Source organism: Aedes aegypti, chromosome 1, assembly GCF_002204515.2.
Source record: "Aedes aegypti strain LVP_AGWG chromosome 1, AaegL5.0 Primary Assembly, whole genome shotgun sequence".
NCBI classification, from domain to species: Eukaryota; Metazoa; Arthropoda; class Insecta; order Diptera; family Culicidae; genus Aedes; species Aedes aegypti.
Window position 1 is genome coordinate 306,478,121 of NC_035107.1, and position 21,785 is coordinate 306,499,905.

At 35.8% G+C, this 21,785-nt stretch overlaps 1 protein-coding gene and 2 long non-coding RNA genes across 4 annotated transcripts in view; 1 reads left to right on the forward strand and 2 right to left on the reverse strand.

Moving 5' to 3' along the window:
• Positions 1-4,256, reverse strand: part of LOC5565161 (band 4.1-like protein 5) — a 213,394-nt gene extending 209,138 nt beyond the window's left edge. The window contains exon 1 of the mRNA XM_021838439.1: positions 3,031-4,256. Within this exon, the coding sequence (XP_021694131.1) occupies positions 3,031-3,186 (156 nt within the window). The 5' untranslated portion in view covers positions 3,187-4,256. The remainder of the gene's footprint in view (positions 1-3,030) is intronic.
• A 728-nt stretch (positions 4,257-4,984) lies between these two features.
• LOC110674233 lies at positions 4,985-21,481 on the reverse strand. Of its 2 annotated transcripts, XR_002498753.1 has the most exons (6): positions 21,351-21,481; positions 21,190-21,274; positions 18,887-19,090; positions 18,796-18,832; positions 17,887-18,680; positions 4,985-5,165 (listed from the first exon to the last, which is right to left on the reverse strand). It is a non-coding gene; the product is annotated as an uncharacterized LOC110674233 (long non-coding RNA). The 2 variants fall into 2 exon arrangements; XR_002498752.1 differs by lacking the exons at positions 4,985-5,165; positions 17,887-18,680; positions 18,796-18,832; positions 18,887-19,090 and having other exon boundaries at positions 20,726-21,274; positions 21,351-21,477.
• Positions 19,097-20,043, forward strand: LOC110674234. Its single transcript, XR_002498754.1, has 2 exons — positions 19,097-19,630; positions 19,694-20,043. It is a non-coding gene; the product is annotated as an uncharacterized LOC110674234 (long non-coding RNA).
• Positions 21,482-21,785: the final 304 nt, after the last annotated feature.

Here is a 21,785-nt window from a genome sequence, read left to right on the forward strand (position 1 = left end):
ATCTATGCTTGTCCCGGAAAATCCCGGGATCCCGGGATTTATCAAATTTTCAATAAAACTAGCATTTCGGTTGAAATGGGAGTACAAATTTAGCAATACAATTTATTTTCAACGAAACAAACACACAATGAAACACACAGATAAGTCTTTCTTATTCTGATAAATTACGGGTTTGTACGGGTTTGCTATGGATTTTTTTAATTCTCTATAACACTTATGAATGGAATTATGATAAAAACTTAAGTCATAGTTTTAAAGCAATTTGCTTCAAACATTTGAAAAGTATTAAAAACTTTAGAATAAAAGAAACGAATTAAGATCATTGAAGGTATTGTAAGTTATGCTAAAAGTTAATTACTGAAAATTATTGACTGAAATTTACTGCCGTGAATCGCAAGTCAGTCCCATCTGCATTTTTTTTTAAATATTTGTATTAAAAACGAGATTGAAAACTTCTCAGTCAATTTTCTCAATGCCTACTTTCAACATATGGTACTGACCTGGGAGGGAGAAACCAATCCAAAATTTCTGTACGTCATAGTGAGCCGAGATTCCGCTGTCACGAACTGTCACTGTGAGCCCAGATCTCAAACATTGGACTAACATGAAAAAAGCGCGTAACTGATTAAAACACATTTTCGAATTTCTTCAAAAGTGATAAAAATCGAATGAAAATCAATTCATGAATATAACGCAAGTAATGTCACGTGAGCACCATTTAATCTGATTGAATATAAAGCATTGAAAAACGCATCGTTCTACTTTTTCCAATGAAAATGAATATTTAGTGCATAGAAAACTGTGGCCCTTTTTTCATGTTTGTCAGGAAAGATCGAAGGTGCACAACAAAAGAAAATTACTGATTTTCTCGAAGCCTGCCTTGATTGTTGTTGGCAAGCTGGAGTTATCTTGCAGTTCATAATAACGTTGTCTTATATTTTGTGTGTAGTATCGGTGCCTCCCTCCCAGGTACTGACTAGCGATTTGCGGCAGTTTAGGTGTACTTTCAAATTCGTTATTTCAGCATAAGCTTATAAAAACGGCTTATGTTGATAAGAAAAGCATTAAAACTTTGCACGTAGACAAATAAAAACATGTGTTTCTCACTTGGTAAATAAATTGTTCTTTTCGTGAAAAATAATTACTCGTCTATTCTCTTTTTCATTATGCTTTTCTGCTTTATCAAATAAGATTAATAGTGAGGAAAAATGTCATTGTTTTTTTTTTTTTTTAATTTAGTGGTTTTTATCAAATTCTTCGTACATTTCGGGAATCCCGGGATTCCCGGGATGTCAGAAATAAAATCCCGAAAAACGGGAAATCCCGAAATTTGTCAAATCCCGGGATTTTTTGTCCCGGGAAGTCCCGGGATGGACACTCTACTAGCGACACGTAGCGGCAAAATTGCTAACTAAACAGTGCTTCCTCAAATTGCTTTCAAGCTTCTTAACAACTTTGCTTAAGACACGAACTTTCTAGATGGTCAGGATCAACATCATAAATATTATTGTTTTTAGACAGGTAAACAATAGATTTTCTCTGAAACTCAGCTGTTCCAATTCTATCGTAATACTACCGAAAAAGGGAAACTAAAATTTGTCTAAAATCTAATTCTCAAGTGATAAGAATCTGTTGGTTTGTGCACTATAAACAGATTGAAATTTCCGCATGTGTATTCAGGGATACATTCTCAAATCAAGATTACAATGTTTGTTCCAGCATAGTATACACAAGTCGAACAAAATCGTAAAAAACTAAGGGAAGATGCAGAACTCAATTACGAATAACTTCTCTGAAGACATCGAACGTCTAAAATCGACGAGAACAGAGAAAACACTTTTTTCTGCTAAATTGGTTAAATTGTTTGTAATTGGATACAGTAACACTATTTCCAACACAACCATTCGATCCATGTGCATATGACACAAACAAAGATATCAACTGGCGAGCTCTAACATTTGGGTGTGTTGTTGCTCAATCAGCACGTTTCGGCCTACTATCGGTCAACTACTAATTAGGTAACTCCCAGCTATCATCGAAAATTGCGTGCTGATGAACCGTTACTTTGAAATATAGATATACCGTTTTTTGTCCTTTCTTAAGTTGTACGTGTTCCTTGGAAACACTTCGTTTGACCTCATAATTGACCTGAAAGCTAAGGACGAACGCCAGAATTGGCTTCTGAGGCTGTTTCAAAATTTTAGATAATTTCCAAAATGGCGTAGAGCCAGGGTTCACTTGAGAAATTTAATTTTCAAAATGTTTGTGTCTTAAATAAGTAAAACGATTTTTAATTTATTTTAGCAGATCCTCAATATTCATTTCTGTTTGCAAAGAAATGTTACCATCAAGATTACCATCAATGTATGTTTCAAAGTATTGCACTCGGCTCGGTAAAAAATTGAATGCGAAGCTGATAGGATGAGAATCGCTTCACGGTGTATTTGAAATGTAACTGGGACATGGTCAGAATCAAAATCAGCATGAGTAACCAGATGACTACAAAACTGACTAGAGTCGATTAAAACTAAATCGATCGTAGAAGTGTTTCTAGAAGAGGAGAAACATTCAGAAATATCCTGAAGAGCATCGAATAAAATGCTGCCGTTCGAATTGCTCTGCGAATTATTCCATGAGCGATGCTTGGCATTAGTCATCAATGACAAAAAAAGTGCCTTATGTGAAACAGAAACACCCAAAGTTTCAAAAACGTTGGTTTTAAATGGTGAAAAAAATATGTTTTATATGCCTATGAATGATTATTGCAAATCACCCGCATGTCCCATTCAAGTCGATCATTACGATAAACAAAAAAGTTTGGATCTCTTTTGAGTTTTGGTTTGTTACTGAAAGAAACCATCATAGCAGCCCAGATGAAGAAGGCTCATCGTAGCAATCTACAAATTGAAGTATCCGTGCTTCAGCGATTAATGAAAAAGTTCCCAATTTAGAATCATCAAAGTAATCCATAAACATAATTATGAGAGTCATAGGTTGCTCAGGTAAGCATTTAATGATTGATCAACTTACCGATAAATCAACGGACAGATCCGTATTGTCCAGCAGTATCACCCGACAAGGAACCAGATTCTTATTCGTCGGGATGCGCTGCGACTTGATCTGGCTGTCGGCCGCATCCGTGCCCGGCACGTTGCGGGTCTTCCGCCGACTCAGGAACCTCAACATTTCCCCCGATTGTTACTTTCCCCCTATCGATCCAATAATTTAGTGCACCGGAATTTCGCGACCCTTCTTCTTATTCTCCCGACCCGCAGCGCAAATCATGCCATTAACTTCCACGACAGCGCGGTCACCAGAAGAACACCTCCGTGGCCACCCGAGGACGGAACACACGGGGCCCCGACACGAACACTACAAAAGCAATGTGGCGAAACTTGCCTTCTTTCTTTCTTTCTTTGGATTCCTGCTGCCCACACTCACTGTTATCGTGTTTCTTCGATGGATTCGACTTTTTCCCTTTTATTCGACTGGACACCAAAACCAGGCACCTTCTTTCGCCGTCGATTCTTCTTCCAGACCTTTCCCTCCGGATCCGAAAACCACTCTCTTCTTCGGGGTGCCCTGCTTAGTAGGCTTTGGGCTTCTTTCTTCTTGTGTCTCACTCACACAACTTCGAATTTCGCGCTGTCCGATTTAAGGCCCAGTTCGCCGTCCCGCAGGAATAAGATTTAAACATAAAAAAACCAGGACCTGGACCCACAAACAAGCTTCCGAACCAAAGCTTGAGACACCACTTTATTTTACCTTTCCTTCTTCTAGATTCTTGCCAACCAGACACCAAACAGCACCACTACTGTTAACAAACACAGACGGACACTCGCACACACGATCGAAGCAACCTGCATGCAGGTTTCTCTTCCTCCGCCAGCGCAAATATATCGGGGATCACGTCCTCCGCGCTTTTGAACGCACGATCGAAGCAACCCGCTGCTGGAAGACAGCCAGCAATAAGTAGGCTTTGTCAGGAAACGAACCCCGAAATTGATGTCCCCGTACCGCCTGCTGAGTTGAATGGCGTAATTAGATTAATGCAACAGAAACGACACGATTCACACTTTGTCCACCTTTTTCTTTTCTTACAAAGTTATAGCACAGGTTGTTGAAGCAAATAAAATAAAAACCCAAAACCGCGAGAAGAAACAAGCGAAAAACCACCGCAGCTTCGCCGAGCGCACTTACAAGCGTACGTCCGAACACTGGAAAACGCGAATCTCGACTGACTTTTCGGAAAATTACGACGACGACGGAACGGAGCAAAGAAACAAAACGGTCCAAGACCGCGGCTCTCGGATTGTTACGATGTTTTTGATGGGTAACAGTGATGCCATGCCAGTCAAGCAGCAAAAAGAGAAGGGTTAATTCAAATATTACGTAACGCAAAATTTGTCAATTTTATACCCCCTCTGACCCCCACGTAACAGCTTTTGTATGGAAAATTTTTAATTTTTGTATGTAACGTAACACTATGTAAGACCCCTCCCTCCCCCAGTTGCGTTACGTAATGGACCGATGCACGAGTTCACTATTTGACTTTTGAGCGGTGCCGTGTTATCTATACACAGCAAAAAAAGTTGTTGAATATTACATCGAAACTGCTGCAACCAAGTCGTTCCCTCGGTTGTGGAATATTACACGGCTCGACGTACTCGCGGGCAATTGGTGTAATAAATGTGATCGATGTAATTTTTCCGATGTAATATATTCAACGTACACGATATGATGTAATCGATGCGATGTAATATGAAAGCTATGTAATCAAAACGATTTAAGCAACAAAATGATTGCAAATTCTGCTCAATGGTTGATCAAATTGCCTTTTTATCCATTTTTGCACCTAAATCTCATTTATGATATAAAACGCGTTTTACTCGGAAACAAGAGTTACCAATTAGTATTTTTTGCATATTCAAAAATGGATAAAAGGTAATTTGATCAGCCATTGAAAAGAATTTGATGATATAAATAAAGAATGTTTAAACGAAAAGTATTAAATTGTATTTATTTGTTATATATTATCGGTTTTAACAGTAATAGGCCTTCGTATTGATAACCAGAGTGATGCTAGCGAGAAGACGCTCGATCTTGTGTGCTGACTTCCTGAGTAGACTGTGAACCATTGTGAGCTGGTCGTACAAGTCTTGAGCCTGTACAAAAAAAAAATAAAATATAACGTTAGTAAAATGTACTGCCTGGTACTTTTTTAAGTGTAAAATGTGACATTTAATAATAAATTGTATTTAATATAATTATGCAAAATGTTTTTAATTTCTTTGGAGATCGACGCGTATCCATAATCCAACAGTGCACTTCTTATTTTAGCTTTGTGCACTAGTAGGGAGGTTAAAACAAGAAGATTGAGTCCATTTGCTAACGGATTAATCAGTTCAGTGCTTCGGAAAACGTAAATAAGGGTAAAAGTTGGCCATTGTGACGGCCATATTTGGTTTTCGAGATGTTTCACTATAAACATCTCAGGCTACAAAATTTTTGTCATTTTCGGTTATTCGTTTTTCAAAACTAAAGTGGAATATGAGACAATTGTGATAAAATGAATCAAATTGGTATCATCTATTTTGAGCATTTATTTTTCTCGTATACCAACTACTAATCTTAAAACTCTAAAATACATGATTTTGCAATAATCTGAAAATTAGACTCAACGATATGTAGGGGGAAGGCTGGTCATATGGGGTATTATGGGCCACCTTTCATTTGAGCTTAAAAACCGATTTGGATCCCGATAACCTTTGGACCTCATAAATTATGCTTCAACTAGGCACAACTGTGAAAACCGTGCAAAAATCTTGTTTTATACTTCATATGGAAAATCTGAAATGCTTATACTACTACGAAAATCTTATAAGATTTTGGATGTTAAAATAAGCTTTGCATAAAGTTTTGTCTATTGTTTTCATTTTTTTCACAGCAGTTCACTCTTCCACTATATATAGGCATGATGTGCACGAAATTGTATTCACTAAATTGGATTCTAAAAAACAGAACTTATATAAAACATGTAGGAACGGGGCAATATGGTCATACCCAGTGAAAGCTACCTTATCACAAAAATAGACAATACATGGCTTTTTTTGCAGTTTCATTGCAGTATTACATAACCGCACGTGATTCCCTGGGCTTGAGATTATATTTTCCAGGGAGCGATGAATTTCAACTAGATTTATTTTTGAACAACAAGAGAAAAGCTTTACGTCAAAGAAAAGTATATTTGTTTTGATTTCCTGCATTATTGATTCTAATAATTATGCATGTAGCATAAAAACTGTCCCGCCTGTTTGTTGCTCAGTAGAAAACGGTGTAAAATGTAATATTTCCGTTACACTAAATTATATTGAAGTACATGGCGTTAGGATAAATTTTGTTCCAGAAGTTCACTGCCGTTCTACCCATATTTGTCCCGCGGTCCATAAGATTTACATAGAACATGGGATAAGTAGGTGTAGAAGGGCAGTTTAGGTCATCGATTTTTCGTAACAGTTTTGGAGTATTCGAAACTACGATCATAATTAATTTTAGTAAGTTTTGACCATTTTTGCTGCCTAAGTATTTTTCAGTATTGTAATCAACTTCTACAATAGCTGATGACCTTTTACTTTGTCGCGGTTAAATAACATTCTTCTGTTAAATGGATTGGCGCAAGTTCCCTGTACTTCTTTTTACATAAAAAGAAAGTAAAAAAGTTGTTCTAAAGCGATTATTGTTGTTTATTTTCTAAAAGGAAAAACAAGTTCAAGAGAAGTGGGACCAACAAAAAAGTGCTTTCATTTCCAACAAAAACATTATCACATCTAAAATAGAGTATTTAGATTTTTTTAAAGGAAGATTTTATTTCAATGCAAAAATGTGTTGTTTCCAGTTGAATGTCGTTTATAAGCATTTGATAAATTGAAAACATTCAGATTTTTTTTAAATGTTTTTTCGTCTATTTTACAAATATAATAAACTCTGTAGGAATAGAGCAAAAAAACACTACAAGCACGAAAAATAGTACGTTTCTTAAGAAAGCGCATTTTTTAGAGTTTTGATCTCTATTTCAATGCAAGTCTCTATTTTTGGTTAAGCTCTCTAAAGTCTCTGTTTAAATAAAAATTATCTCTAAAGTTACTTTTTGAATCTGATGCAAAGTTCTAGATGCTCCAGAGAAATCTACAGAAACTATTACGCGATTATTCCAGTTATGAAAATTTTCTCAGATCTCGAGGAATGTTTCAGGAATTCTAGTAATTTCCAGATTTCCTCTTGAATGCTTTCAGGAATTTCTCCAGGGATACTACCAGCGATTTTTCAATGGATGCCTATAAGAATTTCTTCTGAATCCTTGAGCACTTCAACGCTTCCATGAAAATTTATTCTAGAGTTTTTGAAAAAAAACCTTTCGACATTTTTGCACTAAATTCTACAATAATTCCTAAGTCGATTTTTTATTTATTCTAGACGTTTTCATAAAAATTCATTCAAATATTAATCCACGATTACTCTTAGAAATTGCTCCAACAATCCTTCAGACATTGTTCGATGATATATTTTATAAACTATTCCCAAAAATTTCTCGATAAATTTGACCTAGCATTCCTCAATAAGTTCTTCCAGAAATTTATCTTGGAATTTCTCCAGCATTTTATTAACATATTGTTACTGCGGTTCAAAAATGTCTCTAATAATGTTTCGAATAAAATTGTTTGATCACAATTGATTCGTCAAAACTTTATTCAAGGTTCAGAGATTCGGTCCAAATTTCTTCTATTTATTTCTTCAAAACGTCTTGTAGGACATTATTTAGAGATTCTATTGTTTTAGTTATCTTAGCAATTTATCAAGAATATTCTAGGAAGAATTTCATCAAAAATTTAGAAGGTCTTTCAGAGATCTTTGTAGGAATTCAGGCGTACTTAGACTCGCACAAGTTTAATCTGAGGTTATTCTAGGAATTTCTTTCGAAATTCCACGCAGTTTTTGCAAAACAATCTAAAAAATTTGCTTGAAATTTCCCTTGATGAATTTGAATGAAATGAACAAAGCAAAAATATTTGAAGACTTCATGGAGAAATAAAAAAAATGAGGAGTACCTGAAGGAATTTTAAATTCTCGATGATGCTCTAAACGGGAAGCCTGGTGGAAGTCATAGGGAAATAATACAAAAAAAAAAAATGGGATGGATGATATCCATAGAAAAATACCAGATTGAACTGTTGAAGATATCTTAAACGAAATTCTTGAGAGAATTACTCAGAAAGTTAGTGAGAAATATCGAAACAAACTAATGAAGAGATCTTCGGAGTAATATACAGTCAGTAAGGTAAGGTAAAGTAAATTGTTTGAAGTTGGTGTGTTCTGTAAGCTTGCGTAACTTCTGAAAGTGAATAACTTTGCCGAACAAACCAACCACCCTCAACTTACCGTTTTTAAATTAAATCAAAAACCTCTTGGTTACTTGCTTTTGTTTTTGATATTTCAGCTCAAGTACTGCATTAGGAAAGTATTATGTTAAAATCAATTTCTAAAGGATTATTCTGAAAAAAAAAAACTATAAGGATTCTCTCTGGGGCCTTCCTTAGCCGAGTGGTTAGAGTCCGCGGCTACAACGAAGAGCCATGCTGAAGGTGTCTGGGTTCGAATCCCGGTCGGTCCAGGATCTTTTCATAATGGAAATTTCTTTGGCTTCATTGGGCATATAGTATCATCGTACCTGCCACACGAGATACGAATACGAAAATGGCAACTTAGGCAAAGAAAGCTCTTAGTTGATAACTGTGGAAGTGCTCATAAGAACACTAAGCTGAGAAGCAGGCTCTGTCCCAGTGGGGACGTTAATGCCAAAAGAAGAAGGATTCTCTCTGAGAAATTGTAGAATTCTCGAAGATTTTTAAATATATTTCTTTTTTAATAGAAATTTTGGAGATATATGAGAGAATTTTAAAATAATTCCTGGCACCAAGAGAACAATGTTAGGAGGAGTCCTTGAAGCAATTTCTAGGCGTCCTTGAACAATAATCTTAAGCGATTTTTAGTAGTGAAATTTTTTGCAAGACCTAATTGAGACATTCCTTGAGTAACTACTGGAAAAATCGTTTTCAATTTTCTTAAGGGTTTTTCTTACGGGTATCCAATAAATGCAGTTCTTAAATTTTCTTTCCAAAAGTACCGTCAAGCTACCATTCACCGTGCATTTAAGAAAAATTTGCACTTCAAAAAATTATTTAACTTTTTCAAATAATTTGAAGTGCACTAGAATACCACTACTTAGCGTGCAATTATATAATAATTCAGGGAAAAATCTAAAACTAGTGATGCATAACAAAAAATTACTCAAAAATTATGTTTGAAAATGTCATGTTAAGGTTGCCTCGTACCGTTCTATGTCACCATTTACCGTGCACACTAGTGCACCATTCACCGTGCGTATAGTTTTCGTCATGATTTAATTTTGTATCTCGAAGAAACGTTGTTGATGGTGCAACTATGTTGCTAGTAGTGTGCGCACTCATTTTTAAGAGTTTTCAAATCATCATTTACAATAAAAACTATAAAAAAAATTAAAATTGTCTTAATCACTATTTTTTCATTAAAACCGTTATAGGAGGTTTCACTGTATTGTCCAAACCATTTCATATTCACTCAAAAACTAAATATGAAGTAGTTACATGACAACATAACAATAAATCTAATATTGCCGAATAGTTCCATGCCTTTTACACTAATGCACGGTAATAGGAACCATATATATTGAAAAGGGTCCATTCACCGTGCATTTGGGTTTCGACTGGAACAAAATAAAAAAAATCTAATTTGCATAAAATCTTATTGCTTATACGATGAAGTACATCTTACTAATAGTATCCACAGTGAAAACTTGTTGAAATTTTAAAAAATTTCATACTCCATCGTTAAAATGAAAAAATGTGATTTTGTCGCGTTTCTACTAAGAGTGTTGAAAAATATCATTATCAAACAGAGTTCACATGATTTTGACTACATAAACTAGGTTTTTCAAAATGCTTCGTGACAAAAACTACTTAATTTCATCAGTTTTATCTTATTTTGCTGACAAAAGAATAATTTGGAAAAATTGTATGAATATTCTGTAGGAATTTGTATATGTGCACGGTGAATGGAGGCCGCACGGTGACTGGTGACTTAACGGTAATCTAAAATACAACTTGGAATGTTTAAAAGAATACGTGGAGAAATTAATATATGAACTAAACTTCTTCTTTCTGGCATTACGTCCCCACTGGGACAAAGCCTGGTTCTCAGCTTAGTGTTCTTATGAGCACTTCCACAGTTATTAACTGAGAGCTTACTATGCCAATGACCATTTTTGCATGTGTATATCGTGTGGCAGGTACGAAGATACTCTATGCCCTGGGAAGTCAAGAAAATTTCCAACCCGAAAAGATCCTCGACCGGTGGGATTCGAACCCACGACCCTCAGCTTGGTCTTGCTGAATAGCTGCGCGTTTCCCGTTACGGCTATCTGGGCCCCCTGAACTGAACCTTTTTAATTAATTAAGGGGAGATTTTGTTAGAGTATGTTTAAGAGAAAAAAAAACTACTTATTGAACTTTAACACTTCACTTTTGCAAAAAAAAAAACTAAATCACTAGCTCGCTTTACTAGTGATTTTAGTATTTTTTTTTTTTGCAAAAGTTAAGTGTCAAAGTTCAATTAGTAGGTTTTTTCTCAAAATAAATAAAATTTTTAAAATCATTCCTGGTGAAATTTTTTAAGAACTCTGTTGATACATTGTGTTAAGAATTTTAGAGAAATTACTGTAGATAATCTAAAAAATACTAGTAAACCCTGAAAAGAATTGCACGAAACTATTATGACATTTTAGGAAGAATTTAATTCTTGGCGGAAAGTTAGGAGGAATTTCTGAATGATTAATCTGAAGAAATCACTATAAGGATTCCCTCTGAGAAATTGTTCGAATACTCTTATTTTTTAAAAGATTCTGAATATAAATTCTAGTGATATCTGAGAAAACGTAAAAGAATAATCTTATAAGGAATCCTTAAAGCAATTTCTAGAATTTCTGACACAAACATCTTTAGCGACTTGTAGAAGAGTAACAACTTTAGAATTAACTGAAGATTTTTGCAAGAGTTACTTAAAATTTTTCAATTGTAATTTGTAAAAAAAAAAACGTTTCAAGTTATCTTGTTGTCTGAAGATTTTTTCTTACGGGTATCCAATGAACGCAATTCTTATGTTTTCTTTTAAGCATTTAAAAAAATAAACAACTGGGAATACCTGAAGCGAACTCTAAAACAACAATTTTTGAAATCATTCCTGGCGGAATTTATTATCAACTCTAAGGAGGAATTGCGTGAGAAATTTTAGAGATATTACGATATAAAATCTAAAATTACTCAGTAGAAATTTTGGTGATATCTGAGAGAATTAAAATATATTTCCTGGAACAACTTTTATTGACCAATACTAAGGGGAATTCATGAAGCAATTGCTAGGCGCTCTGAAACAACAATTTCAAGATAAAAAAATATTGTTTTGCTAGAATTTAGTGTTTTTTGTTTAACGTTTTAATGAAAACATACATTAAAACAACAACTGAAAGAATACTCGAAGAAATCATTCCTGGTGGAATATGAACAACTATGTGCAGGAATTGTGTTGTAAGAAATAATTGTTAAAATTCTAGTATACCTAAAGATTATACACACTTAAAATAATTCGCAGTATCCTGTGAAATAAATCACCGAATTTGAACTGTAAACAATAAAAATACAGATTTTCTTGTGAAATCTACTATTTTACCGACAAAATCTGTGAAATTAAACCCGTCAAAAACTCGTGAAACCCGATGTTGTTGTTTACGTTAGAAAGAATTACTATTATTTTACCAGACTAACAAGAAATTATTGCCGTGTGTGAGTAAACTGTGGAAAAATGAGACAATGAGTCAAAAATATGCGAAACTCATCCATGATTTTTTGACTGCTGAGCTGCGTGATTGACATCTCACGCATGAAAAATCTCAAGCGTGAATTATGAGAAATTGAGTTTTTACAACACTTCTTGCAATCAACTTTAGAGACAAGAAGAGTAGACTAGAAAAATTACCATCGGTGCACAATATTCCGCTTATTTAAGACATGTTATGTGCTTTCGTAAAAATAACTGTTGAGGGAGTTCGGGAAAAATCGTCTTAATTCTCTTAAGGATTTTTCTTACAAGTATCAAATAAAGTGAATTCTTTAGTTTTCGTTACAAAAATGTAAAAAATAACAATGAAAGAATATTTGAAAGAATCTTTGGAGAAATCTACAAATTTAGAAATTTGCAAACTCTGTGCAGGAATTGCGTTAGGAATTTTGAATGAATTGCGGTAAAATCTAAGAACTACTGGAAGAATCCAGAAAATAATTGCATTACCAAACTGTTATAACATTTCTGGAAGAATTTAATTCCGAAATTAATTTCTTAAGGACCATACCGAAGAAATCACTATGAGGATTCTCTGTGGGAAATTTTTGTTTAACTTTCCTAAGATTTTTGAAAGATTCCTAATTATTTTTATTTTTTTTAGATATCTTTAGAAATTTTGATCTAAAGAAAATAATCTATGTAATTAAAAATAATAATTCCTGGAACCAATATCAGAGATCTTAAGATGAACCATTGAAAAAATTTCTGGGTGTTCCTGTCCAAAATTCTTAAGCAACTTCTAGAAGACTTACATAACAAAAAAAAACCTAAGATTTTTTTTGCAAAAATTACATACTTAAGAAATTTGTTGAAAAATTTCTAAAAAATATCGTGGATAATTCTCTTAAGATTTTGTCTTACGAGTATCCGCAATAAAAGCCACGCGAGGTTTTTGTACCAGTGTTGCACAAAATACAAAAAATACAACAGCGCGTCTACACTGCCGTGAATCGCAAGTCAGTCCCATCTGCATTTTCGTCAAAATTGAGTTGAGTTCAGTTTTCAACATCTCTTCCAATGCTCTTTCAGCTGCACCAATAAAATAATATGATTTGTTCGGAAAAAATAGGAAAAAACAGCAAGTCAAATTGTAATTGTAATTGTAATTGCTCAATCCACACCCTGGCAGACAATTATCCGCCCATCTAGACACGGGCTGGGTGAGGACCTACCAAGCCTCCCCCGTTAACATGTCCTATACCGTTTAGCACACCGGGATCTTCCACAAGCAGGCGCCGGAATTAAAGCGGTCCCACAAGCTTCAGATACATTAAATAGATATAGTCCCTCTGGCACTAAACCGAATGGCGCCCTCCGCTTCACCACTAGTACTGCTTCCCCACACGCCAAGCACAATATCGAAAGTAGTGCGTTGTATAGCAAATACAGTACACCACCTCCGACACTATGCCAAATGTACAGGAAAAACAGCACCAGTAAGAAAGCGGAAGGCGCACCACTCGGTTCAGTGCCAGAAGGACTATAAGTATAACGAAGAAGAAACGAAAAGATAGTAGAGTTGGTTCGGTTATTTGATTGCTGAAACGAAAAAAACAGAAAAAACAGAAACGAAGTGTTAACATTAAAACGGGGTTTTATAATTGATAAATGTATCGATAGTTTCTCATCTGTTACGTTTCCTTATCGTAGCGCTGTCGATTTTTTCCATCTCCAGGGTGTTCGTCTCCGCTCGAGCAATGAGGACCATGATGAAATGAGAATATAAAAATGTGAGCATTAGTGTTGATCTAGTAATAGATTAATTTAAACTGCTTCTCATGTGCTAAGTAACTTGTAAACTCCTACTCAATTATGTTTTGTTGGCCTACACGTTTTATTTAGATACAATTTTTATTTAGAAAACTATTTGGATCCGAGATTTTAGGTGCAGATTGAGCATGTTTGATAAAACAAGCATCCTGTTTTCAGTTGAAGAATGTTCAAGAAGTTGATGATTCTGTTATTTATACTGGCTACATACAAGAATTCACTATTGATGTAATATATGGATATTGAAAGTTCCAACGCGCGATTATAATACTTCAGTTTTCGTGCTGTTGTATTGGTGTAAGTAGTGGGAAACCAATCAGTTTGGTGATTCTAACGGTAACAAATAGCAAGACGAAAGGAAAGTTGATAATCTATCATCATTATGATTTCAGTCCTAATTTCATGATCCGTTTAATAAATTCCGCGTATGATTCGGCAATTTTAACAATTTATACATGTGTATTCGAATAAAACAGACTACGGGCATTTATTACCTGTTGCAAGGTTCCTATGTGATCAGATATTTATCATTTTCTACAGCCTAAATTAATAATACCTACATTGGGTTGTAACAAAAATTTGATCTTGGGATGTTGATTTGCCTCCTAATCATAGTTTCGACAATAGTCACATGCTTACTATCCCTTATGGCAGTGTTGTTGATTCTATTGTCTATCGCTCATCAGTTTCGCGCCACCCGGCAGGGACTTGGTCCTATGTACCCAATACTCTGCTGTGTCTTAACTTCACGCAATACATTCTGTAGATGTGTGATACAGTTTGCGGAATATTATGATTTATCACTTCGTTCAGATGGAAAATTCTGTTATGGTACCATATTCACATATCAGATAACTCCCACCTGGAACGATGTAATACATCGGAGACATGTAGATTCAGATGTATGTAGACGATCTATGCCTAGTTCGGCTCTGATCGACAGGCAATCAGTGTATTCAGTTTTTCAACTAGCTTGAAGCGATGAACGTATCAAGACAAGCTCTCCACTATATCTGCTAGCAATCACCGGTCGTCGATAGACATTTCGGTTCTTTTCTGCTAAAGAAAGACCCGATTGTATGCCAAAGACTATGGCTCATGCTTTTCAATACAGCTGGAAAAACAAGAACTACACCCAGCACCAAATAGTACGTAACTATGAGGCGGACCGGAAGGTTTGATAAGCAATCCCCACCCCTAGGAAAAAACAGCAAGTCAAATTGTCCCATAATGAAAAGTAATCGCATATCAGTCCCACTACAGACTTTTGAACCGTGGAACACAAAAATGTAACTTGTTTTGATCATCTTTATATTTTTCTCGGAAAGATATTGTAGTGAAAAGCAAGTTGTGAAAGTTTAACCAAGATTGGAACATGTTCCAATCACCTGGAATTTTTTGAATATTCGTATGGAAAACGAGTTTGAAAACTTCACAACCCACTTTCTCAATGCCTACTTTTTACAGATGGGACTGACTTGCGATTCACGGCAGTAGAGTAAAGTGGGGCAAAAGTTCGAGTGGGGTAAGAGTTTCTTTTTAAGATTTCAAACTCAATTCAAAACAAATCTTATAAATGTCATGGTGGTTCGAATGCTGTTCAAGTAGGAGACTTTCACTCCAAATATCATAAAAATCGGTTGAGATTTGGAAAAGTTATGGCTATTTGTTGTTTTTTGACGTGAATATTGTAATTTTTGGTCAAACTTTCGTTTCACGAAACCAAATAAAGATAAAATCTGTTTTAATATTTTATGTAAGGGCGTTTGTAGGCCACCATAAGGATGCTTTGAGGTGTACTAGATTTTGCATAAATTCTTGAAAACAATTTTTGGCACATAGTGGGGCAAAAGTTCGACCCATGTATAAAATCACAGAAAAATTTGCAAATTGTCTGAAATCCACATATTACCTTCAAATTTAGTTAAATTTGTCTGATCGTGTGAAAACTGTCACCAAAATTTTACATTTCCAATTAGTTTTGCGAAAAACTGCTATTTTTGAGTACATTACAATTAACCCGGTTTTGGGCAATTTTTTGATGAAAATTTAGTGTGTATTTTTCGGAAAACTTAAGTTTACGGCTGGTGTAAAGTATGCCTGTCATAAAAGGATCGATATTTTGGGTTTTAGCCAGCGAACTTTTGCCCCACACTAGATTCGAACTCTTGCCCCACCGGTGGGGCAAAAGTTCGAATAAGACAATCAATTTTGAAACTGTTATAACTAGTAATGGGTAAATATTTTGACACAAGTTTGTTCAGCAAAATTATAGCCAATATGTTGAAGATTCACTGTATGGTATTTGTTTTGTTTTAACTGCTATTGTTTTCCTGGAAACTTTGATTATACCACTAAGGTCGAACTTTTGCCCCACCTTACTCTACAGACGTGATAAAAAAAAAACAACCAGAAGAATATTCCAATGAATCGCTGGAGGAAGCTATAGAATAAGTTCCCGAAATCATTTCTAGTCGAATTTATAAACAACTCGGTGTAGGAATTGCGTTACTAATTTTAGTGAAATTACAGGAGAAAATCTAAAGATACTGAAATAATCCGGAAAAAGACACTATCAAACTATTATGACATTTTTGGAAAAAAAATCTTCAAATGAGTTTTTACAGGATTATCCTGGAAAAATGTCCAAAAGGATTCACTGTGAGTAGTTTTCGTCCGAAGATGATAGAAAGATTTTTAATAGAAATTCAAGAGACATCTTGAAGCATTTATTTAAAAAAAATGAAAAATAGGCCTTGCAGCAATTTCTAGACGTTAAAAATCATAAGGGATTTCCAGAAGAGTTAGAATGATCAAAGTATTTTGGACAGATCGTTACGCGTATGTTATTTAGCCACTTCCATTTGATTTTGCCGTAAATGTCCAAATTATATACGCGTAACGGCCTGCCCTATATACTTTGATCACCCAACTTGAGAAATATATGAATTATTTTTTGCTAGAATTACTTTAGATATTTTGAAAAAAAAAAACTCGTTTTCAATTATCTTAGGCATTTTTATTACGGGTATCCAATGAATACAATTTTTGAGTTTTCCTTAAAAAATTGCATTAAAACAGCTGGAAGAATACTTGAAAGAATCTAGGGAAAAATTGCGAAATCATTCCTGGTGGAATTCATAAACTTTATTTAATAACTCTGTGGAGGAATTGCGTTAGGAATTTTAGAGGCATTGTGGTAGAAAAGCTAAAAATTACTGAAAGAATCCTGAAAATAACTAGGTACATTAGAAAACTGTTGATATTTTTGGAAGAACTTATTTTTTGGTCAAATCCTCAAATGAATGGACCTTCCAAAAGGATTCTATGTGAGAAATATTTGTTTGAATTCGAAAGATTTTTAATTATTTTCAATTTTTATAGATATCCTTAGAATATCTATCAAAAGATATCTGAAAATAAAAAAAAATCCTCAAAAATCAACAATACAAAACAAAGATCTTAAGAGACTTCTAGAAGAATAGCTTGAAAAATCCAAGGAGAAATTTTACTTTAGAAATTCCTTGAGGGATTTCTGAAAAAAAAAAACATCGTGGTTAATTCTTTTAAGGGTTTCTTCTGACGAGCATCCAACGAATTCAGTTCTTGAGTTTTCTTAACTAACAATCTTAAACATCAACTTAAAGAATACTTGAAGGAATCTCTGAAAGAATCTAAAAGAAATCATTTCGTGCGGAATTGTGGATGAATTGCATTAGGAATTTTAGAGGAATTACGTTAGAAAATCTAAGAGTGCGACTTGAGTGGACGCGAAACGCATAGCAAAGCGTAAATTGCATGGGAACGAATAACAATGATTAATAATGAATTATAAGAAAAATGCTTCTTCTGGGTAAAGTCTCTTCAAACAAAACAAAACAAAAAAATCGTCAAACTCCAATGGATTTTTGATTAGCTTTGCGTGTCGCGTCTACTCTAGCCGACACCTAAGATTTACTGTAAGAAGCTTTAAGGTGAAGATGCATTGAAGCCAAACCTAGAACTTTCAAGAGCACAAGTCTAGAGAATTCAAAAATAATTTCTGGAATCAACTATAGAGGACAATATTAAGAAGAATCCTTGATAAGAGTAGAAATCTGGAGAATGTTATAAAATTGACTTGCTTACCCAATACATCAAAGGTGTCTCGCGACATCCCATGCAAAACGGTATTACGGTCGGGGATGGTACTTCTTCTGCCATATCCGCAGCGCTAAACCGTGGATCCTTGTCCGACTGGTGCACCAACCCGAACAACTCGCGCTGCAACATCCACTCGGCGTTTCGGTGGATCTATATGACAAGATGTCCTTATGGGCCCCGGAATGGTATATAAACTTCGGCTGGATTCCTGATTCTCCTGCCTGGTGACGGTTTCCGTTCGGGCACGTATGTCGGAGCAATCCCGTTGTGGTTTTCTTTCCGAATCCATCCCGATGAAAGGTTTTCAGTCAGCATGAACCACCGCCTTGATTCTACGATTCGCTTTGACCGGTGCTATTGCGATGGAATCGTTATCTTCATCCAAACAGGTTTAGTTTCCCGGTATCTGTTGACGGAACGTTGCTGTGGGGGAAGTTGTGTACATAGATATCTCCATCTTCCAGTTATACTTTCTTTTTATTTGTTCTTCCGGATGATTCGAGGTCGAGAATTTGTTAGCGCAACATGGTACAGCGAGCGGCTACCGTAGCACGATCTCCGATCCATCGCTAGTCCGAAGTGCAGCAGGCGGGACGTAGTTGGTGCCAACGCATTTGGTGGACTACCTGCTGATCAAGTTGGTGGCGGTTTTTCGTACTCGAACCGTTTTCCTTTCGCTCGATCTGGCATTTTCCCGATTCTCGATTATCGCAGATTCATTCCTGACGGCGTTCTCTATGGCTTGTAGGCTGATTTAGATGTTTCTTTATTTAAGAATGCTGAAATTTAAAAGAAAAAAGTTACTAGACAACATATTCCCAATGAAGGAAGGGGGAGCATCACTACGGCAGATTTATTTCAATGTTCTAAATAAATTATATACTATTTACTTACCTGATTACAATGTATAACATTGCCGTCAATGATTTTCCTGCAAAGTAATGATAAATTAATTGAAATAACAACATAAAATGCAAAAACTTACCAAACAAACAGTATTCATCGGTTGCGGTAAAATAAAAATGGCAGCTTGTTAGTCCGAGCCGTCCGAGCACAACAAAATCAGAACTGTGTTGCTAGATTCATTATCGCATTTCAAAAATATGCGATCATACATCGATTCGTGTAATTCTACCCAACTTAGTCGGAACCACTTGGTTGCAGCTGTTTGTGTGTAATATTCACATTCCTTAAATGTAAATATTACATATTCCCAACATAATGAAAAAAACTTAATTCAATTTTTGTGTAATTTCAGAATGATGTAATATAACATCGAACCGGTGTGATTGTGTATCTGGAAAACACGATTACATCGGAATTTTTTTACATCAACGGTATTACATCGAGCCAAATTACATTATTTTTTGCTGTGTACGTAACCATGGCAACAAGTGAATTCGGCACCGCCTAAACGTCAAATTAGTGAACTCGTGCATCGGTCCATATTTGAACGGCCCCGAAGCATCACTCAGAAATCTCGCGTAACATCAGGGGGTGGGAAACTCGGCTCACTTGAAATTGTGCCGAAATGTGCCGACTGTGCGAGAGTGAGCGTGAGCGATCGATGTCACATTTGTCTGGTTGCACTGCAAAAACTGGCAACTGTGAAGGTTTCATGACAGATTGTTTTTGTTTATTTTTGAAAACTTCGAGATCACCTACTGCAGTCTGATCAGATTGAGAGCTAAAGTTTTCACACGACGGAAGCCGCCAATTAAATTTCTTGGTAAGTTTGAGTATAATTCTGTCTCAAACAACACATTAATACCTAATTTATACAACGTTGCAGTCCGATGGCAGAGGAATCGAGGTGGATTACTATCGCTCATTAGGATGCCCAACAGAGCAATGGATATTCAAGGGATCTGATCTGGAACTTTATTGAGAACCCATCTGCATCTGTTCGAAATTGATAATGCCACCGGTACCGATGCTGAAGAATGACCTGATGAGGCTACTGGATATCACCAGCCAGGGAGTGGTCGAGTGAGACGAAATGGTTTGCGACCGTGGCGTGCCGCTGCTGATGCTTCTCAGTGGAAGTGATTTTTGGAGCTAAGCGTGGAACATTGCGGACACGATTATCAATTCGCATGCCAAATACTTGCTACACATTACATGGTGATGGAGAAGTGGCTTGCTTTAAACATTCTATATTTGTATCCTTCAATTTACCGTTGAAATTTTTGATTGTTTAGGTACCTTACAATAAATCTGTTGTTATACATACAATATGACTTTAACCAAGGATTTATTCGCAAATTTTATTACGCTGAATATGGTCAATTTGGGCACCTCCTCGTAACATCATGGGCACCGACCTTGGCACCGACCAACTCCACTGAAATGAATTTTATTGTAGAAACTACTGAATCCATGGTAAAATTAAGAACTGCACCAACGATTTTCAACCGACTACATTCATCTGTTAACTCTACCAAAACATAGTCAAAATCACTACACAAGAAAATTTATTCTGTTGATTTAACCAGAGTTGTAGTATTTTTGACTAGAAACATTCTTGATTTGAGAAGTTTAGCATCATACTTTTGACCACACTGTGTTGTACGGTGGGTGTCACGGATTGAAATACAATGCTTTGTAGTGGATGCTACTATGGACATAGTCAAATTTACTGCACTTCTCAGTGATTTTCACCAGATTATAGTAAACTTAACAGATTTTTGTAGTCGGTTGAAAATCGTTGGTGCAGTGTGCAGTTCTTAATTCTACCATGGATTCGGTAGATTATACCACAAAATTTGTTGCGTGTCCCTTTAGGGTTATGAAATTTGGGAATGAGCCCTAAACACTTGAAAGCAAGATTGGATTCATTAGCATTCATATATTTAAGTCATTTTCAATGATCATAAATTCATCGATTCACATTCATACAATTTTTCAGACTAGTGGCTGAAAAAAGCAGAATTTGAATCCCCACCAGAACAACAGGTATCCTGGGTATACTACGGATTTGATAGATAACGGTGGAGTGCGTAAAATGGTTATCTACATCTGATACCTATCCAAGGAATCACAAGGCAAAGCTGGTGATCAAGAGAGCGATTGAGCTGAAGCTCCTCCTGGGAGATAAGTAGCATTTGCGGAAGTTGAGAACATTTTTGAGAATCGATCTGGCACTGTCGTTTCTATGAGTTTTCGAGACCAAATTGGATAATCTACAACGCCGGCCAGGACGCCGGCACCAATGCGTTGAAAGATGACCCGTCGAGATGGTATATTATCGGCGAGGGTGTGGTTGAGATGGACAAGATTGTTCGTAACCGTTGATTGCCGCTGGTAATGCTACTCAGTGGAGGCTGGGCTGAGCTGTGCCATCGCGGACCTGAACATCACAAACGCCGAACACCTGGTACCGGAGGGAAAGTAATAAATAAATAGCTGTGTGCAAACGAAAACGTATACATTTTCCATTTATTACTTACCAAACAAAATCAAATTCTGGATAAAACAAGCTGGTTGAGCCGCACGACCATTATTTTTTTATTTGCTGAATAACAACAACAAAGTTTCAGTTCTTTCAATTGTCAAATCCAATCAGAAAAAAAAAATGCTGATGAGAAGGGTGCCCAGATGTGCCGAACTGTGCAGAAAATTGTGCCGGGCACAGTGAGCCGAGTTTCCCACCCCCTGGTCACTGCTCATGTTCGAAAGTAGTAAGTACTACATGTTCGAAAAGTTCTTTATTCATACCAAAAGTGTAGTAAACTCTGTGGATTTTGTTTTTGAGTAGATGCTACATGTAGTAAAGTTCAACGTTTTTTATTCATATCACCCATTCTGTGACTATTTTCATTTCTGAGCGTACTGGCAGCACTGCACTGTTCGAAAAACATCGCTACTCGAGTTCGCAACTTTTT